The sequence below is a fragment of the Panthera leo genome, chromosome D1, assembly GCF_018350215.1.
Source record: "Panthera leo isolate Ple1 chromosome D1, P.leo_Ple1_pat1.1, whole genome shotgun sequence".
Lineage (NCBI taxonomy): Eukaryota > Metazoa > Chordata > Mammalia > Carnivora > Felidae > Panthera > Panthera leo.
Window position 1 is genome coordinate 66,760,656 of NC_056688.1, and position 22,545 is coordinate 66,783,200.

Genomic DNA, 22,545 nt, shown 5'->3' on the forward strand with positions numbered 1-22,545 from the left:
AGTGCAAATACCTGGTTATTCACACCATAAGGCCAGTTACAAGTATTTGTAGGCATGTGGAGGAGAAGAGAAAGGAATACAAGGGCCTCCCCAAAAAGTTACTTTTCCTTAGATCCTCACATTCTTTACCCATTTTTTCAATACAAAACTTCAAGACTTGCCCTTTCTGTGTGTCTACAGAACCTACAGCCCTCTTTGTATAGCTGTAAAAATCAAAATTAAACACTCAGCAATGTATCTTTTATCCTCTATAAACAGAAATGGACAGCCATTAGCTAGAATGAGAAAATGCACAATTTTCAACATCAGTTTTATTCCTAATGGATATTTCTGACCCATGATAGTAAGAGAATGAACAATTCTGCTGAGGGAGTTGGGGGAGGAAGAGGAGATGCTGTAAGATGGCAAACAAACATTAACAATGACGACAACAACAATCATCACCGTCATTATCAATAAGCTACTTCATTTACTAAGTAAGCTACTTCCACTTACTTTATGGAAGCCATTGTTCTCAGCATTTTGTATATTTTTCCCATTTTATCTTTACAACACCCTAGGAGATTAGTATTGCATTATCCTCATTTTATAGATGAAGATGCTGCTGCTCAAAGAAATGAAGTAACTCGTCTAAAGTCACACCATACACCTGGGGATTTCAACCTAGGTAGTCTCCTCCAGAGCCTTCACTCTTCACTATCAAATCATACCAAATGTTCTCTCAACAAGAACTACTTTAAAGAATACTTCTTGGGGCACCTGGGTGGCTCAGTCAGTTAAGCATCCAACTTTGGCTCACGACATGATCTGATGACACGTGGGTTCGAGCCCTGTGTCGGGCTCTGTGCTAACAGTTCAGCGCCCGGAGCCTGCTTCACATTCTGTGTCTCCCTTGCTTTCTGCTCCTCCCCTGCTCATGTTCTCTCTCTCTCTCTCTCTCTCTCTCTCTCTCTCTCAAAAATAAATAAAAATAAATAAATAAAACATTTTTAAAAAAAGAACACTTCTCATATGTGTGTATGTATATGTATTCAATCACACAATATAGATATATACATACACACACCTGCACATACACCCACACTCCACTATGTCTGACAACAAAACTTTATAGCCATATTGCCAAATACTTTAGTGGTCATCTTTCTAGTCCCTCATTTACCACCATAGATACATCATCAGATAGAATGTCCTGGCCATCAAAATTATGCTCAATTATTAAATCCCTTTAAAATAGCTGACAAAAATAAAGATGTTGAATTGCACTACTATAAAGCAATCTGCAGACTGTGTAGCTAAAAAGAATTCAGATTTGTGATTTCAAGAGCAAACTAAACATGACTGGTGATCATTAAACCAATCTTTGGGGTGGGGGGGTGTGGGGAGTTCTGTTTTTGTTTAGTTTTCACCAAAACAATAACCTGAAATTTTTCAGACAAAAATATAATAAGTATTTGTTTAATGCCACACTATCACTGAAGCTACTAGGCTAAAATTTTGACTAAAGAAGCAGAGTAATTTCTCAGCTTCCATGTACATAAAGATCATTAATTTCATCTTTAATATTAGAGAGAAGCTTACATGGGAAAAGAAGAGCAAAACAGGTATTTCAGAATCAATATATTCAAAAGTTACTGGACTTGAGGACAAGGGGATTATTTCTAGTAATATGTTACAGTTAAATCACCAAATTATTTAACAGTAACTATAACATAAATATACCATAAATGTAACATAAAAAGAAAAGTATCATAAAAGTACAATAAAGCAACACCAACTTACCAATTCAATTCCCTGTGGAAAAGGAGTATCATCCCAGTCCTTCTGTGGAAATCTTTGGATTATTTTCCCCAGACCTGCTCCTGACCCTATTAATAAAATCAAAGTGAATTAGCTATATGGTACCAAAAAATCTTAATACTCATTATATTAATCCTTATTTCTAAATGAATATTTGTTGAATAAATCGATATATTAAATGTTCTCAAGTTTTACAGGGTATAAAAGTATTTACCTTCTAAACATAATACTGAAATAACAAGCAATCCCTATCCTATAGATTCTCAAAAGAGTGACATATATGAAAAGCTAAGAAAAATAAACAGAGATATTGGAATCTAGTAGAGCCTCTACTATATTATGGGAGAACTATCCCTGTTCCCAGTAAGGAAAGCAATCTTAATAGTATCTCTAAAACAAAAACAAAAACAAAAACACAAAAAAACTCCTCTAGGGAGACCAAGTAATCTTAAGTAACAAATGAAATGGTACTGTTAGCACTAAGTTTCAGTTATGGGATATATAAATATAAACACTATTACAGGTAAAATATAGATTTTTTGAGTGGGCTGAGAACTTGCAAATGTCTAAGCAGGGTTTCTCAACATCAGCACTATTGACATTTTGGGCCGGATAATCCTTTGTTGTGTGTTGGGGGCAGGGAAGGCCTGTCCTGTGTACTGTAGGATATTTAGTTTACCAGCATCCTTAGTCTCAAATCACTATCACCACCATCACCACCAAGTCATTACAACCAAAAACATCTCGAGACATTGCCAAATGTCTTGGGGGGAGGAGGCAAAATTATGTTGAAAACCACCCGCCTATAAGATCATTGTTGTTACACAATTATCCTATGATTCTAAATAATGGATCAACTTATAATTCAACACTGGAGATATAATCTGTGAGTAACTTAGGGATAGAAAGTACACATTAGATCTAAGTTGCTTTTTGCTCTACTTTTTAAAGATCTTCAGGTGCTTGCATATTTTACATGTTGTCCCAGTTCACTTTGAAGTAAAAGCAACATTCTGATTATTTATACACCTAACTTAAGGGAGCCTTTAATACCTGATTCAATTTGTTATTTTTTAAAACAATTATCTACTATCATCTCTCACCCTCTCCCAGTGAACTCAAGTTTCCCCTTGGCCCTCACCCAGAGAGTTCAATAGCTCCATGGCCAAATTTTTTATCTTTAAGAGATAAATAAAAGTTAAATTCATTTAACTGAACAGCTTAGTACTGTGTTCTAAAAATGAGGTCACATTTGAAAAAGGCAAAATGAAAACATTCTCAATTAAATAAACAACTGCTGCAGTACAGTAACTCCTCATATATCCATCATTATAGGGGAATGAAGGATTTCATGAAAGGTAAACTAAATTAAAAGTGGTTTATCACAAGCACTCATTTTTTCAAAATCCACCTCAAACATGACCACTTCTGACATCGCAAGCAGACCTAATTCACCAAATTGTTAAGTCCTGGAGATACACATATGAAAAAGACATGGTCCCTATCCTCAAGACACTCATAATTAATAGGAGAAACAGGCAAATAAACTGATAATGAGTATAGTGTGGTAAGTACGAGGGCAGAAGGGAACCTAACTCACTGTAGCAGAGACCACTATGGAAAACTTTCTAGAAGAAAGGAGAGCAAGCTTTTTCTTTCTTTCAGCACCATCTTTGTATCCCCAAGCACAGAGTACATTGAATGCCTGGCACTCAGTTCATACTGAGCTAAATGTTTATTTTAATAAATTTGTCAATATTGACAACTGTTTTAAGCTCATATCTCCCTGTCTTTTCAAAGAGAAATAAATGCATGTTATATATCTAATCATATTTAACAAGGTGTCCATACACTGTTTATTCAGTTCTGAGAGTGATAGCTAATGTACATTAGGCTCAAGAAATATTTTATCATTCTAATTTTTACTAATTATAGAAATAAAAAATGGTAACTGCAGAAAAATTTTTAAATACATAAAAATATAGAGAAAGTACCCATAATCCCACAGGTGGAAACAATTACTGTTAATATTTTAGACTATTTTATCTCAGATTATTTTAGACACATGTATATTTTTCTACAGAATTGGGATCTTACTAAAACCTAGCTTTATCTATTCATTTATTACTTGATATTTTACAATGAGCCTTTGATGTTAAACATATTTTCTACTTCCCTGTTATTATAAATAATGCTATAAAAAGCAGTTTTCTATATAAAACTTTACCTTCATCTCCCTTTTCCCCAGAAAAATTCTTAGATATACAACTGCTGGGTCAAAGAGAATGAAAAATTTTCAAACTAACACAAAGCCATAGGGCCCACCAGAAAGATATTCAACAGTCTTTTTACGCTCAGTAAATTCTTTTTTTTTTTTAACTTAATTTTATTTTTTTTATTTAAGAGAGAGTGAGAGAGCACAAATAGGGGAAAGGGGCACAGGCAGAGAGGGAGAGAATCTTAAGCAGGCTCTACACTCAGCACAGAGCCCAACACAGGGCTCAGTCCCACAACCCTGGGATCACGACCTGAGCCGAAATCAAGAGTTGGATGCCCAACCAACTAAGCCTCTCAGGTGCCTCCATTCTGTAAATTCTTTAGGAATAAGACTGGCATTTTCACTACATTCTTAGCAACAATTGTTATTTTAAAAATTTGTTTTAATTACTGCCAATTTGAGAGATTAAAAGTTCTTCTTTGGGGATACCTGGGTGGCTCAGTCAGTTAAGCATCCAACTTCAGCTCAGGTCATGATCTCATGGCTTATGAATTCAAGCCCCACATCAGGCTCTGTGCTGACAGCTTAGAGCCCGGAGCCTGCTTCGGATTCTGTGTCTCCCTCTCTCTCTGCCCCTCCCCCACTCATGCTTCATCTCTCTGTCTCTCAAAAATAAACATTAAAAAAAATTTTTAATAAAAAATAAACAAATAAAAAGTTCTTCTTTGGCAGCAGCATAACTTTCAAAAGTTCTCCAAAAGCAACATTATTTACTGATTTTATTTTTTTTTAATGTTTATTTTTGAGGGAAAGAGACAGAGAGTGAGTGGGGGAGGGGCAGAGAGAGAGAGGGAGACACAGAATGCGAAGCAGGCTCCAGGCTCTGAGCTGTCAGCACAGAGCCCGATGCGGGGGCTCAAACTCACAGGCCGAAAGATCGTGACCTGATCCCAAGTCAGATGCGCAACCAACTGAGCCACCCAGGGGCCCCTATTTACTGATTTTAAAATTATATGCATGATATAACATGAAAGCTCAGTTTGAAATACTGATATAACATTTCTAAATGCACACAGAAATACGACTTGTGAGTGCAATGACTTTCAGTTATATGGTAATGTTATTTGAACTGGAAATTAGGTTAGAAAATGACAATAAAAATGGTAAAATAGGGGCCCCTGGGTGGCTCAGTCGGTTAAGCGTCTGACTTCGGCTCAGGTCATGATCTCAAGGTTTGTGGACTGGGCTCTGTGCTGACAGCTCAGAGCTTGGAGCCTGCTTCGGATTCTGTGTGTCCCTCTATCTCTCTCTCTCTCTCACTCTTTCTTTCTCTCTGCCCCTCCCCCGTGCATGTGCATGCACACGCTCTCTCTCTCAAAAATGAATAAACATTTTTAAAAATTTTAAAAGAAAATGGTAAAATAAGATTTCACTATAAATAAAATGTGGAAAGAGCTACGATAATTTGGTTTCCAAATATCACATATATAAATTGCTGCAACGACCAGCTTTTGAGGAACTTATGAAAGTACCATACCAAAAGTAAATAAACATTTTCTGAATCTTGCTTCTTGATTTTTAAGCATTTAGTCTGAATATTTAGACTCCTTTTCTAATTTATGTATTTTATCTGACACTTATTCTTTTAGGCAATACTAATTATATTTAAGAATGCTGAGAAGATGGCATTTTACACTGAGGAATAAGCCATAGTGAGGGAAGAGTGTTCTAGAGTAGATGTCCACTGTGGATTGATCCTTATGTCCAGAAGTGAAGTATGCCGTATCAATCAGAGTCGTTGTGGAAGCAGCTCTTATTTGCACCACGTATTAAATGGCAGACAAAATTGTGACTGTCCACTGCATTGTCCACTGCTAAACTGGCAAAGGAGGGGGAAGTTATTAATCAGTGCCTTCAAGTTTTCTTCCCAGTCCCTACTGTCCTACTCTATCATAAAATTAAGAATTATGATGACTAGGGGCACCTGGATGGCTCAGCCAGGTAAGTGTCCAATTCTTTATTTCAGCTCAGGTCATGACCCCACAGTCGTGAGATCGAGCCCCACATCAGGTTCACGCTAGGTGTGGAGCCTGCTTAGGATTCTCTCTCCCTCTGCCCTTCCCCTGCTCACATGCATAACCTCTCTCTCTCTTGCTCTCTCTCTCAAAAGAAGAAGAAGAAGAAGAAGAAGAAGAAGAAGAAGAAGAAGAAGAAGAAGAAGAAGAAGAAGAAGAAGAAGAAGAAGAATTATTATTATGATGATGATGATGATAAATGTAGTTACTATATTAAAAAGGGGACACCAGCACATTTGGAAATGTGTTTCTTTGAAAAAAGTATATATGCTACACAAACTGCCCAAAACAAATTTAGGAAGTGTGAGGAAATACTGGTGTGGTCAGGAATACTTTTCTCCTCCTTATATTTGGTAACCCACTTTCCCCTGGGTCCTGGTAGAGCTTTCAGGCTACCCAGCTCAGCCACAGGATTTGCAAATGACCCAGGATAATCCAACCATCCATCACCCCCCTAACAAAGCGACTCTCCTAGCTTTGGCCATGACTCCAGAGGGGCCCACCAGTATTCTCTGGGATTGCTAACTAGAATACTCTAGGTGTGACATTGCCAGTAGCTATAAGGAAGAACCAAATCTGCCAAACTATCGTTTCAGTAGGGATCAATTAAGCGGAAAAATGTAATACACTGCTCTAGACAAAACAGGATGTTTGATATTCATTGTAACAATTGACAAAAATTAGTTGAGTGCCTTCTGTGTGTGCTTATAGATGTACAAAGTATATATTACTTGGTTTAATACAGGCTTTGAACTTTGAGAGATGCTACTCTAATATATAATTCACTAAATCATTTCCTATGATATGTTTATCAAAACTGATCAGAGATTATCTACACTACACTTGTTTTATGATATCCATCTGCTCACATCCTTTTCTATAAAAAATGGAATCACTCACTGTTCAAGGAAGGGCAGCAGTCACATTCAAGAGCATACAATCCTGCCACTCCTCTCACCAGCCAGAAAATTACTAAATTCTTTATTTGTTTTTACCTACTGTTACTTGTCTGTATCATCTCTCTAAAATGAAAACAATGGTTTTTGGCTTGCTCTGTTTACCGATGTATCCTAAGTACTTAGGATAATTCCTGGTATCTGTTAGAGAATTAATAAAATACTTGTTGAATAAATGAATAGGACTAGTAAGTGGGCAAGGGCATCTATAAACTGGCAAGCAACTTATGACCAGAATAACCTGGCCATAAAAAGTATACCAGACAAATCAAATTCTTCTGCTAGGGAATTTTGAATAGAAAAAAATGAGAGACTAAAGCAGTCAAAAAAAAAAAAGTACCAAGACTTACTATGATCTAGAGAAAGGTCAGGAAACCACAGGGGTCATGTGTAAAACTAAAGTTACAGGGGCCCCTGGATGGCTTAGTCACTTAAGCATCCGACTTCGGCTCAGATCATGATCTCACAGCTTGTGAGTTTGAGCTCCACAGCCTGCAGCCTGCTTTGGATTCTGTGTCTCCCTCTCTTTCTCTGCCCCTCCCCCCGCTCGTACTCTGTGTCTCTTTCTCTCTCTCTCTTTCTCAAGAGAAAAATTTAAAAAATTTTTAAATAAATTAAAAAAAGACTAAAGTTACAGAAAAACAGAAACTCTAGTCAGACTTGCCAGTAGAAGAAACAAATTGAGTATACACAAATGTAGAAAGAAGCAGAGATGCCACAGAGAAAGGCTGTACAGCTAAGTTCTACCTGTAGTAAATTATGGCAGCACTGTAATGACTGTCACCAAACTTCTGAGGTATTTTTACAATCTCCTTCCCTCTTAGGCTAGAATACACCTGCATTACTTGTCACAAAGAATCCAAACTAGAATACACTGTAAGAAACACCATGATAGATCAACTTCTTTCAAACTGGTAAAAGGTCTAGAAACAATTACATTAAAGGAGTTAGTAAGAAAACTTAAAAAGAAAAGTAGGTGCACATATGAGAATATTGTGCTCCAAATATCTGAAGAGCTATTACATGAAAGAAAATAGAATAGAATAGAATGGAATAGAATAGAATAGAGCCAAAGATATAATTCAAAGGACTTATCTTTGAGTCAACATAAAGGAAGAATCTTCTAAGAATGACACCTATTTAAAAAAAAAAAAACAACAGAGTAATTTGCACAGAAAGTAGTGATAATACCTGTGGACAAGCTACCAATTTTTCTGGTCTGGAAAACCACACAGAATGGTGAGAGGCCAAATCCAGAAAAGCTGGCAAGTAGACTATTACAGAAATTCATTTATTCAACAATAACACTATGCCAGGCCTTGTGTTAGGTGCTAAGGAGAAAAGGATAAAACTTGCTGTGAGAATATTTAGGACTTGAGGTTTCTGAAATGCAAATAAAAGGGCAGACATAGGCACAGTATAATGACATTTGAGTAAAGATTAGGAAAGAAAATGGTATTGTTTAGAAATCAGGTCATGAGTCTAATGAAATCAGAGACAGACTAAAAAGTTCCAACCTGAAAAATTCCAAATTTTGGAACAGAGATATTTCTTACTTCTTTTTTGATATACTAGCAGCTCAAGTCCAAAGATGAGAAATACAAGCTTTCAAGAATCCAAATTTAAAAAATAAGTAAGGGAGTATCCAAAAGAACAATCTTAAAAGTGGACATTCCTTCATGACTTAAAAAGCAATTCAAAATTGTCTAAAAGTGCAGGATGCATGCATAAAGACTTCTCACAATAACTTTTTTTTTTTGATGATTTATACACCTAGCAAACTTTATAATTAGTCCACTTAATACTGCAAAGATATTCATGAAAAACTATGGTAATTTAAGTATGGACTCTCTGACTGGCTAATACATTGCAAAGTAAATTTATTATTATTTACATTCAAAGACAAAAGTTTCTTTATATCTACTAATAATGAAGGGTATTTGTCTTTCTCTGTCTGGCTTTTTCACTTAGCATTATACTGGGGGGTAGGGGAAAATAGGGAGATATTGGTAAAAGGGTACAAACTTTATAGTACACATTGAATAAGGTCCTTTCAACAACCATTTATGATAAAAATGTTGATAAAAATCAACAACGTGGGTATAGAGGGAATGTACCTCAACATAACAAAGGCCATATATGACAATCCCACAGCTAACAGCATACTCAACAGTGAAAAGCTGAAAGCTTTCTTCCAAGATCACAAACAAGACAAAGATGCCCACTCTTGCCACTTTCACTCAACATAGTATTGGAAGTCCTAGCCAGAGAAATTAGGCAAAAAAAAAAAAAAAGAGCGAGCATCAAAATTGGTAAAGAAGAAGTAAAACTAACTATTTGCAAATGACATGATGTTATATATAGAAAATTCTAAAGAGTCCACCAAAAAATGTTAGAACTAATCAACAAATTCAGGGACACTTGAATGGCTCAGTAGGTTATGCTTCCAACTCTTGATTTTTGGCTCAGGTCATGAACTCACTGTCGTAAGATTGATCCCCGCGCCAGGATCAGTGCTGGGCATGAAGCCTGCTTAAGATTCTCTCCCTTTCCCTCTTCCCCTTCCCCACTCACTCCTGCACACATGCTCGCTCTCTCTTTCTCTCAAAATAAAGAACTAATCAAATTCAGTAAAGTTACAGGATGCAAAAATAATACATAAAAATAAACTGCATTTCTATACACTAATTAAAAAAAAACACTGGAAAGAGAAATGAGGGAAATAATGCCATTTATAATTACATCAAAAAGAATAAAACATCTAAGGATAAATTTAATCAGGGGGATAAAAGACCTGTATACTGAAAAGTACAAGACATTGATGAAAGAAGTTAAAGAAGACACAAATAAATAGAAATACAGTCCATACTAATTGGAAGAATTAATACTGTTGTAATGTGCATACTACCCAAAGTAATCCACAGATTCAATGCAATCCCTATCAAAATTCCAATGGCATTTTCCACAGAAATAGAACAATCCTAAAATTTGTATGAAACCACAAAAGACCTCAAATAGGCAAAGTAATCATTATAAAGAACAAAGCTGGAGGCATCACACTCCCTGATTTCAAACTATATTACAAAGCTATAGTAATCAAAACAAAATGGTATTGGCATAAAAACAGACATATAGATCAATGAAACAGAACAGAATAAAGAACCCCAAAATAAACCTATGCATACATGGTCAATTAATTTCCAACAAAGGAGCCAAGAATATACCAAGGGAAAAGGGCACTCTCTTCAATAAATCATGCTGGGAAAATTGGACAGCTACATGCAAAAAACAACGAAACTGGGCCACATCTTACACTATACGTAAAAATCCACTCAAAATGGATTGAAGCTTTAAACATATTACCTAAAAAACATAAAACCGCTGGAAGAAAATACAGACAGAAAGCTCCTTGACATCAGTCTTGGTAATGACTTGTTTTAGATTTGACACCAAAATCAAAGGCAACAAAAATAAACAACTGGGACTACATCAAGCTAAAAAGCTTCTGCACAGCAAAGGAAACCATCAAGAAAATGAAAAAGGGAGAAAATATTTCCAAATCATATGTTTGGTGAGGGGTTAATATCTAAAATATATAAAAAATCATGCAACTCAAAAGAAAATAAAACAATCTGATTTAAAAATGGGCAGAGGATTGGAACAGACATTTTTGCAAAGACATACAGATGGCCAACAGGTACATGAAAAGGTGCTCAACATCACTAATCATCAGGAAAATGCAAACCAAAACTATAACAAGAATCACATCACACTTGTCAGAATGGCTATCATCAAAAAGACAAAAATAACAAGAAACGGCAAGGATACAGAGAAAAGAGAAATGTTGTGTACTGTTGGTGGAAATGTAAACTGGTGCAGCCACTATAGAAAACAGTATGGAGTTTCCTCAAAAAATTAAAAATAGAACTACCCTATGACCCAGCAATCCCATTTCAGGGCATTTATCTGAAAAACATAAAAACACTAACTCAAAAAGATATATGCACCCCCAAGTTCACTGCAACATTATTTACAATGGACAAGACAAGGAAACAACCTGAGTGTCCACCAGCAAATAAATGGATAAAGAAAATGGTGTGTGTGTGTGTGTGTGTGTGTGTGTGTGTGTGTGTGATGGAATATTACTCAGCCATAAAAATAAAGAAATCTTGCCATTTGCAATAAGATGGATAGACCTTGAGGGTATTATAAGTAAAATAAGTCAGAGAAAAACAAGTACCATGTGACCTTAATTATGTTTAGAATTTTAAAAAATAAACCAAGCTCATAGATACACAGATTGGATTATTTGCCAGAGGCTGGGGGGTGAAAGGGAGGAATGGGTAAAGGGGGTCAAAAAATACAAACTTCCAGTTATAAAATAAATAAGTCATGAAGATGTAATGTACAGCATGGTGACTACAGTTAATAATACTATATTAAATATTTGAAAGTTGCTTAGACAGTTAATCTTAAAAATTCTCACAAGAAATAGACTTATTGTGGTGATCATGTCACAATGAATGTAAATACTGGGGCATCTGGGTGGCTCAGTCGATTAAGCATCTGACTCTTGGTTTTGGCTCACGTCATAATCTCACAGTTTCGTGAGTTTGAGCTCTGCATCAGGCTCTGCACTGTCAGTGTGCATTGGGATTCTCTGTTTCCCTCCCTCTCTGTCCCTCCCCAACTCACACTGTCTCTGTCTCTCTCAAAATAAATAAATAAACTTAAAAAAAAGATTCTCTTCAAAAAATAATGAATATAAATATTGAATCATTATGTTGTACATCTAAAACTAATATAATGTTATATATCAATTATTCCTCAATGATTAATTAATTATAACAGGCAGCATAAAAATAGTACAACTGAACTGGCATGAAAACAGATATAAAGACCAATGAAACAGAATAGAGAGCCCTCATGTATAAATCAAATGATCTCTGGGGCGCCTGGCTGGCTCAGTCGGTTGGGCGTCCAACTTCAACTCAGGCCATGATCTCGCTGTTGATGAGTTCGACACCCGCGTCAGGCTCTGTGCTGACAGCTCAGAGCCTGTAGCCTGCTTCAGAGTCTGTGTCTCCCTCTCTCTCTGCCTCTTCCCCGCTCATGCTCTGTCTCTGTCTCAAAAATAAAGATAAACGTTAAAAAAAAAATTTTTTTAAAGATCTTTAACAAAGCTGCTAAGGTGGAAAGAATAGGCTCTTCAGCAAATGCTACTGGGAAAACTGAAATATCCACCTGTGATAGAATGAAGATGGACCCTTATTTTATGCTATATACAAAACTTAACTCAAAATGGATTAAAGACCTACTTTACGACCTGAAACTATAAAACTCCTAAGAAGAAAGCATAGAGGAAAAGCTTCATGACATTGAATTTGGCAATGATATCTCAGATATGACATCAAAAGCACAGACAACAAAAGCAAAAACAGTCATCAAAACTAAAAACTCCTGTGCAACAAGGGAAGCAATCAACACAAGGAAATGCATCCTGCAGAATGGGAGAAAATATCTGCACACGTTAAAGGGTTAATGTCTGAAATAGATAAAGAATTCTTACAGCTTAACAACAATAACAAAAACCAAATAACCCAATAAAAAAAAAGACATTTCTGCAAAAAAGAGATACAAATGGCCAACACCATACAAAAAGATGCTCAACATCACTAATCATTGGAAAAATGCAAAACCAAACCACAATGAGATATCACTTCACACAAATTAGGACGGCCACTATCAAAATTCCAGAACATAAAAAGCGTTAGTGAGGATGCAGAGAAAATGGAACCCTTGGGCATTGTTGGCTAGAACGTAAAATTGTACAGCCCTTATGGAAGTTCCACAAAAACAAACAAACAAACAAAATACAACTACCATATGATTCAGAAATCCTACACCCAGGTATGCATTCAAAAGAATTGAATACAGGATCTCAAAGAGATATTTGCACATCCATGTTCACTGCAGCATTATTCACAATTGCCAAGAGGTGGAAGCAACCAAAATAACCATTAATAGATGAATGGATACAGAAAATGTGGTATATACATGCAATGGAATATTATTCAGCCTTAAAAAAGAAGGAAATCTTGTCATATGCTACAACATGGATGAGCTTTGAGGACATTAGTCTAAGTAATATAAGTCAGTTACAAAACCACAAATACTGCATGATACCATTTATAATGCCGTATGTATAGTAGTCAAGCTCTTAGAAACAGAAAGTAAAAGGTAGTGGCCAGGGGCTGGGGGCAGGCGTGATAAGGAGAGTTGTTGTTCAGTTGGTAAAGAGATTCAGTTTGGCAAGATGAAAAAGTTATAGGGATATGTTGCAAAATAATGTGCTATAGTATACATATAGTAGTTAACACTACCGTACCATACACTTAAAAATATTTTGGTTGGTAAATTTTATGTTATGTTTTTAATCACAATTAAAAAAAAAAAAAGATAGCACAACCCAATCTCATGGACAACATTTATAACAAAACTAGGTGAAAAGGTGTCTCCAAAAATAGTGCATTTGGAGGAAAACTACTAACATCCGCAAAGTCTGCAAAGTATCAGCATCTGTGCAGAAGTCAGAAGGAAGCAACAATAACGGTTTAAGAACAGCAGACACGAAAACAAGAGAAACCCAACATAGCTCACAAGCTGAATGGCCAATTTGAAAAGAGCAGCTGAAGATGGAAGAGCAAGGACAATACTTCTGCAACAAAGACTAAAATTGCTGGAGTAATCTAGGCCCCACACTGAAGAAGCTGCAGGGAGTGGAATCAAATTGAGCAGAAGAGGACTTATACTTCCTGGCTCAAAGACATAAAAAAGCTATAGACATCAAGAAAATGTGGTACTATCATTAAAATAAATAAACAAATCATATTAACAGATAATAAAAGGAAAGCTTTATAACTGTCTCAATAAATGCAGAAAAGGACTGGATAAGATAGAATATGCATTCATGATTAAAAAAAAACTCAGTGAAGCACAAATACAACTTCTTCTATGATAAATAATATTTATAAAAAGCCTATGGCTAACATCATACTTAATGATTAAAGCCTCGATGTTTACCTACTAAAATTCAAAAAAAGGATGTCCATTACCATGGCTGCTATTCAATATTGTACTGAAGTTCTAAGTAGTGCAATGAAAGTAGAATACTATCTTTATTTGTAAACAACTCATAAAGAATCCTCAGAAATTTTTTAAAAAGGCACTAGAATAAATGAGTTTAGCAAGATGTCAAAAAGTAGTAGTATAAAATATTGATTATATTTCTATATGCAGGAATAAAAATTAAAATAAAAATACCATATGCCATAGCATCAAAAACCGTGAATATTTAGGGTCATTAACAGGTAAATGAATAATAAACTACAGTATATCCAGACAATGGAATATTATTCAGCACTAAATGGGAAAAAAATTGCTGATATATGCAAGAGCATGGACAAATCTCTATTATTTTGAGCAAAAGAAGCAAACACAGAAGTACCTGGGTGGCTCAGTCAGTTAAGCATCTGACTCTTCATTTCAGCTCAGGTCATGAACTCACAATTCATGAGTTGGAGCCCCACACTGGGCTCTGTGCTGACAGAGCAGAGCCTGCTTAGGATTCTCTGTCCCTGTCACTCTCTGTCCCTCCCTGCTTGCACACTCACTCTCAAAATAAATAAATAACCATGAAAAATTAAAAAATAAGCAAACACAAATAACTATATATCATAGGATTCCATTCCTATGAAATTGCAGAAGACTAATCTATAGTGATAGAAAGGAGATCAGTGCTTGTGCAGGGCTAGGAATGGGTATCAAGGGTTGATTTGAATGAAAAGCATGCTAGAGACCTTTTTAGAGTGATGAAAATTTTATTTTTATCGCCATGGTGTTTATATCCTTCTGTTATCAGAGTTAAGACAATCGGGAGAACTATATCTTCTTTAAATTCTGCCTAGAGGGAGGAGTTAAGACGGTGGAGAAGCAGGAAGACCGGGATTTCCCTCATCCCTCAAACATCGCTATATTGAGTTGGGGACTTAGAACACCCAGGAAATTAGTCTGCAGAGTGACAGAAAAATCTCCACAGATAGATGGAGACAGCTTGGCAGGATCAAGGTGTGTGTATGTGAAGTGGGGCAGATAAAACTGCAAGGCAGGGAAGGGAGGGAACCTTCCCTTTGGAAGGGAGAGACAAAAGGGAGAGAAAGAGGAGCTGTGAAATTGCACTATTGAGTTAGCACAAGAGGAAAACATCTCTGGACCACAAACTGGGGAACGAGAAATACAGAGAGTGCCAGTTGCTATTTTGCAAACAGCCTTAGAGCTAAAGCTCAGAGATTTCAAAAGTGCGTGACTTTCTCCAGAATGGAGCCACTGCCATGTGTGCCTACTTGGGGGGAGGGAGATGGTAGGCATCTCAGGGCACACTGAGAGACAACAGTCCCTTCCCTGAGTACTATGGGAAGAGAGCTTATTGCCCCCCACCTCAAGGACAAAAGACCTTGCAGGTGCCAGCCAGAGGCCCGTTGTCAGCTGGGCAGAGTGGAGCTACCCCTGAACTGGGTCGCCTGGAGCAGGATACTTTAAGGCATTGGGGTTTGAATCCCAGCCAAGTGCCTGGGATGCACGGGAGACTATGGGGCAGGACAAGCCTACCATACCCGCTACTCTGTGAGGGCTGCTTGAACACCATGGTTTGAGACACTGGTCAGGGGAGGAGATATTGGGGTGTGGCCTTTTTTCTGCCCATCACCAACATGGTAGGGCTTCAGAGAACAGGACAGCGGCCCCCAGTGAAGGTGGGACCCACTTACACCAAACCCCACCCCACTGTGCCTGGCAACTGCTTATCTATTAGAGGAGGACTGACACTGAGTGAACCAGATGGCCTCTCCTCCTCACCAGCACAGTCAGAAAATCAACAAGGAAACAACAGTTCTGAATGACACTTTGGACCAGATGGACCTAACAGCTATATTCAGAACTTTTCATCCTAAAGCAAAATATACATTCTTCTGGAGTACACATGGAACATTCTCCAAAACAGATTATATACTGGGTCACAAAACAGCCCTCAACAAATATAAAAGGATTGAGATCATACCATGCATATTTTCAGATCACAACGCTATTAAACTTGAAATCAAACACAAGAAAACATTTGGAAAGCCCCCAAATACATGGAGGTTAAAGAACATCCTGCTAAAGAATGAATGGGTCAACCAGGAAATTTAAAAAAATTTAAAAAATATACGGAAGCAAATGAAAATGAAACCACGACAGTCCAAACCCTTTGGGATACAGCAAAAGCAGTCCTAAGAGGAAAATACATTGCAATTCAGGCCTATCACAAGAAGCAAGAAAGGTCCCAAATACACAACTTAACCTCACACCTAAAAGAATTATAAAGGCAGTAGCAAAGAAAGCCCAAAGCCAGTAGAAGAAGAGAAAAAATAAAGATTACAGCAGAATTAAACAATATAGAATCCAAAACAAACAGTAGAACAGATCAATGAATGTAAGAGCTGGTTTTTTGAAAGAATAAACAAATTGATAAACCCCTAGCCAGACTTCTCAAAAAGGAAAGAGAGAGGACCCAATTGATAAAATCACAAATGAAAAAAGAAGAGATCACAACCAATACCATGGAAATACAAACAATTATTAGAGAATACTATGAAAAATTATATGCCAACAAAATGGACAACCTAGAAGAAATGGACAAATTCCTAGAGACATCACACACTACCAAAATTTGAAAGAGAAGAAACAGAAAATTTGAACAAATCCATAACCAGAGAAGAAACTGAATCAGTTATCAAAAATCTCCCAACAAATAGGAGTCCTGGGCTAGATGGCTTCCTAGGGGAATTCTACCAGACATTTAAAGCAAAGTTAATACCTATTCTTCTCAAGCTGTTCCAAAAAGTAGAAACAGAAGAAAAGCTTCCAGAATCATTCTATGAAGCCAGCATTACCTTGATTCCCAAACCAGACAAAAGCCCCACTAAAAAGAATTACAGGCCAATATCCCTGACGAACATGGATGCAAAAATTCTCAACAAGATACTAGCAAATCGAATTCAACAGTATATTAAAAGAATTATTCACCATGATCATTCCTGGGCTACCGAGCTGGTTTAATATTCACAATCAATCAATGTGATACACTGCATTAATTGAAGAAAGGAGAAGAACTATATGCTCCTGTCAATAGATGCAGAAAAAGCATTTGACAAAATACAGTACATTTCTTAATAAAAACCCTCAAGAAAGTCTGCATAGAAGGAACATACCTTAACATCATAAAAGCCACCCGTGAAAGGATCACAGTTAATATCATCCTTAATGGGGAAAAACTGAGAGCTTTCCACCTGAGATCAGGAACACAACAGAGACGTCCCCTCTCACCACTGTTGTTTGGCATAGTGTTGGAAGCCCTAGCCTCAGCAATCAGACAACAAAATGAAATAAAAGACACCCAAACTGGCAAAGAAGTCAAACCCTTACTCTTTGCAGATGACATGATACTCTACATGGAAAACCTGACAGACTCCACCAAAAACCTGCTAGAATTGACACATGAATTCAGCAAAGTCGCAGGATATAAAATCAATGTACAAAAATCGGTTGTGTTCCTATACACCAATAATGAAACAACAGAAAGAGATATCAAGGAATCGATCCCATTTACAACTGTACCAAGAACCATAAAATACCTAGGAATAAATCTAACCAAAGAGGTGAAAAATCTAGACACTGAAAACTATAGAAAGCTTATGAAAGAAATTTGAAGAAGACACAAAGAAATGGAAACACATCCCATATTCATGGACTGGAAGAACAAATATTGTTAAAATGTCAATACACCCAAAGCAGTCTACACATTCAATGAAATCCCAATCAAACTAGCACCAACATTCTTCATAGGGCTAGGACAATCCTAAAATTTGTATGGAACCACAAAAGACTCCAAATAGCCAAAGTTATCTTGAAAAAGAAAACCAAAGCTGGAGGCATACCATCCCAGACTTTAGCCTGTATTACAAGGCTGTAATCACGAAGACAGTATGGTATTGGCACAAAAACAGACACATAGACCAATGGAATTGAATAGAGAACCCAAAAATGGACCCACAAAAATACTGCCAAATAATCTTCAACAAAGCAAGAAAGAGTATCCAACGGAAAAAAAGGGTCTCTTTAGCAAATGGTGCTGGGAGAACTGGACAGCAACATGCAGGAGAATGAAACTGGACCACTGTCTTATACCATACATAAAAATAAATTCAAAAGGGATAAAAGACCTAAATGTGAGACAGGAAACCATCAAAATCCTAAAGGAGAAACAGGCAGCAACCTCTTCGACCTCAGCCACAGCAACTTCTTCTTGACCTGTCTCCAAAGGCAGACATGTACATATATATGTACACAAACACACACACACACACACACACACACACACAAACACACACAATGGAATACTACTCTGCAATGAAAAAGAATGAAATCTTGCCATTTCCAGCAACGTGGATGATGGAATTGGAGGGTATTACACTAAGTGAAATAAGTCAGTCAGAGAAAGACAGATATCATATGATTCCACTCATATGTGGAATTTGAGAAACTTAATGGAAGACCATAGGAGAAGGGAAGGAAAAATAAGATACAATCAGAGAGGGAGGTAAATCATAAGAGATTCAGTTGAGCAGTGATGGTGGTGGGAGTTTAGGGAATGGGGAAAATGGGTAATGAGCACTGAGGAGGGCACTTGTTGGGATGAGCACTGGATGTTGTATGTAAGTGATGAATCACCAGAATCTACTCCTGAAGCCAAGACTACACTGTATGTTAGCTAACTTGACAATTAAAAAAAATTTTTTTGCTTATACTGAATGGAATCTATCATAATCTATGGAAGGATGAAAGAGTCCTAGCATAACTCTTCTATAGTGTATACATTTCTCCTGTAATAGTTTTCTCTATATTTCCACTATATTTCTCTATTTGCCCTTCTAGTCTGTGTTTGTATAGGTATTGTGACACAAATATGCAATATCTCAAGGCAGCCTATCTTATCTTTGGATGATTATCATAGCAGAAGATCTTTCTGAGAAACTGAGATATAAAATATTTAATTATGCTATTTATATTATCATAATCAATCTATCACATTCTTTTATTTCAAAAATGACACTAAATATAATACGTGAATTAAAACTGAGAAGATAATTGTGTCTGTTTAAATCTAAGAATAGTTATTTTTCTCTCTCTTTTCTGGTTCTCTCTATATGTAACTTTTGGTTTTTCAACACAAAATATATATCTTTAGATGAATTTGAATAATTTAAAACTCTTTCTAAGAATGAAATATGGTCCTTTGTAGCAATGTGGATGGAACTGGAGAGTGTGATGCTAAGTGAAATAAGCCATACAGAGAAAGACAGATACCATATGTTTTCACTCTTATGTGGATCCTGAGAAACTTAACAGAAACCCATGGGGGAGGGGAAGGAAAAAAAAAAAAAAAGAGGTTAGAGTGGGAGAGAGCCAAAGCATAAGAGACTCTTAAAAACTGAGAACAAACTGAGGGTTGATGGGGGGTGGGAGAGAAGGGAGGGTAGGTGATGGGCATTAAAGAGGGCATCTTTGGGGCGCCTGGGTGGCTCAGTCGGTTAAGTGTCCGACTTCAACTCAGGTCACGATCTTGCGGTCCGTGAGTTCGAGCCCCACGTCGGGCTCTGGGCTGATGGCTCAGAGCCTGGAACCTGCTTCTGATTCTGTGTCTCCCTCTCTCTCTGCCCCTCCCCCGTTCATGCTCTGTCTCTCTCTGTCTCAAAAATAAATAAACGTTAAAAAAAAAAAAAAAAAAAAAAAAAAAAGAGGGCATCTTTTGGGATGAGCACTGGGTATTATATGGAAACCAATTTGACAATAAATTTCACATATTAAAAAAAATTAAATAAATAAATAAATAAATAATATTTTGAAATGCCAAAAAAAATAAATAAATAAAATAAAATAAAACTCTTCTAAACCCCCAGAAGATAGGAAATGTATTGAGTTTTTAGGTTTACTAGGTTAAATACTGTATCCCAAAGATTCATGTCTACCTGAAACCTGAGGATGAAACCTTATTTGGAAATACAGTCTTAGACGATATAATTAGTTAAGATGAGGTCATACTGGATTAGGGTAGGCCCTAATCCAATGACAAGTGTCCTGGTAATAATAAACGGAGACATAGATAAACACACAGGGAAAACACCATGTGAAGACACAAGCAGAGACTATAGAGTTGCAGGTGTTAGTCAAAGAATGCCAAGGATTGCAGGCAACCACCAACCTTGCCTACACCTTCATTTCAGTCTTCTCGTCTCAAGAACAGTAAGAGAATAAATTTCTGTTGTTTTAAGGTACCTCTAATTTGTAATACTTTGTTATAGCACCCCTAGAAAACTGAAACATTTGGTAATAAATACTTCATTATATTAACAGGTACTTGATTTGCTGACATGAAAGAAAACTTGAGAAAAAATCTGTTTTGCTAGAATAGCTACCTGTTGGTCACAGTCAACATTCTTGGGATACAGGATAAATTCAGTCCCATTTCTACTTGACAGTCTTTCAAATCTTTGAATAGAGCTAACAAAAATCTTGTCCCCTGCCTCCTTCTCTATGCCTCTCTCCATTGGCCCAATCTTATCAACTCTAAATATTTCCAATTTATCCCATGGATCCCAATTTGATATTATTTTACATGGTTAAGAACATGGATTCAGGGGGCACCTGGATGGCTTAGTCAGTTAAGCATCTAACTCTTGATTTCAGCTCAGGTCATGATCCCAGGGTCATGCGATCAAACCCCACGTTGGGTTCCATGCTGGACATGGAGCCTGCTTAAGATTCTCTATCTCCCTCTCCCTCTGCCCCTCCCTGTCTCACACATGCTCATATTCTCTCTCTCTCTCTCCCTCTCAAAATAAATAAACTTAAAAAAAAAAAAAGAAAAGAACACGGACTCAGGATCTACACTACCTGCATCCTAATCTAGTTCCATATTTACTTGCTATGTGGCCCTGGGAAAATCACATTACCTCTCCGTGCTTCATTTTTTCCCCATCATTAAAAAGTGATACTATTACCTATGTCTTAGAGTTCTTGTGGAAAAAAAAAAAAAGAAATTAATAAATATGTAATGTATGTCAACAAGTGTTTGGCAGATGGTAAACGCTATATGTAAATGTTGTTGATGATGATGATAACCATGATGATTATAACAAAATGAGTATGTGCCAGTTTGTCTGAGTAGTACTCCAAGCTGAATATAATATTTGAGATTGGGCTTATCTAACTGATACATTGTAGAGAATGGCTGCTCTTGATAACTGGACCACTAACAGTGAAGCTTCGTATTGGTCTTCTGGTGACCGCAGGACTCTTGATTTATTGAAGTTACTTTTGAATAAAACATGTAAATCTTTTTTTTAAATTTTTTAAGCTTATTTATTTATTTGTGGGAGAGGGGGGAGGGTGAGAAAGAGAGGGAAAGAGAATCCCAAGCAGGTTCTGCACCATCAGTGCAGAGCCCGATGTGGGGCTCAGACTCACAAACCACGAGATCATGACCTGAGCCAAAATCAAAAGTCAGATACTGAGCCATCCAGGTGCCCCAAAATACATAAATCTTTTTTTTAAAACAATGTTTGATACTAGCACGTATCTGTACAAAGGTATTTCAGACTCAAGCTTCATCTCTGTGAAATTTCTTTAGTCAGCACAGCACATTCACTTTCTACATCCTACCTCTATTACCCACTGTATATCACTTTTTTTGTTTTTGTATTTTAGTTAGGATATATTATGTCATATCATAAAATATAACTATCAAATCATATATATACATATCATAAAATGTGACTATCTTAATTTAATGGGTATTAACAAATTCTCAATAAAAACAATCTCAGTAAAAAAACACCAAAAATTGAAAAATGGAAATTATTTGTGTTATACTAAAAAATTGTTCAAGAAGTTTCTTCAGAAAATATTTTCCAAAAAACTTCATTAATATTGGCATAGGTCTGATTAATCTACCTATGGAGTAGGTTTTAATCTACCAACTGGAGTCAAAATTTCTACTTGGAAAACATCTCAGTCAAAACATACTATATACACATTACTGACATTGGTAACAGTTGTAATGCATTCTATCCCAAAACAATCTGCCTGGAACTTCAGCACTGTGCCACCACCTATTCTCTCCTTCACTGAGAATATCATCTCAGGGTAAATGACAAAAGCATAAGCACAATGCCAGAAAATCAGAAATTCTGACCTTCCAAGTATATATAATTGACTTATTCATCTTTAATAGGGTAGAAGCTAACCAACAGAAACTTAATTTACCTGTTAATAGGTAAAATTAATATGAGGGTCATATTCAACTTGTAGGTCTCAAACTTCCCATCCCTGAATTACAAAA

The 22,545-nt window shown here is 36.6% G+C and overlaps 1 protein-coding gene across 5 annotated transcripts in view; it reads right to left on the reverse strand.

The window, feature by feature from the left end:
• The window catches only part of SBF2 (SET binding factor 2), a 474,987-nt gene that overhangs the window by 374,354 nt on the left and 78,088 nt on the right, over positions 1–22,545 (reverse strand). For all 5 annotated transcript variants that reach the window (XM_042906593.1, XM_042906592.1, XM_042906591.1 and 2 more), the window contains exon 2: positions 1,783–1,868. In XM_042906593.1, coding sequence (XP_042762527.1) covers positions 1,783–1,868 — 86 coding nt within the window. The remainder of the gene's footprint in view (positions 1–1,782; positions 1,869–22,545) is intronic.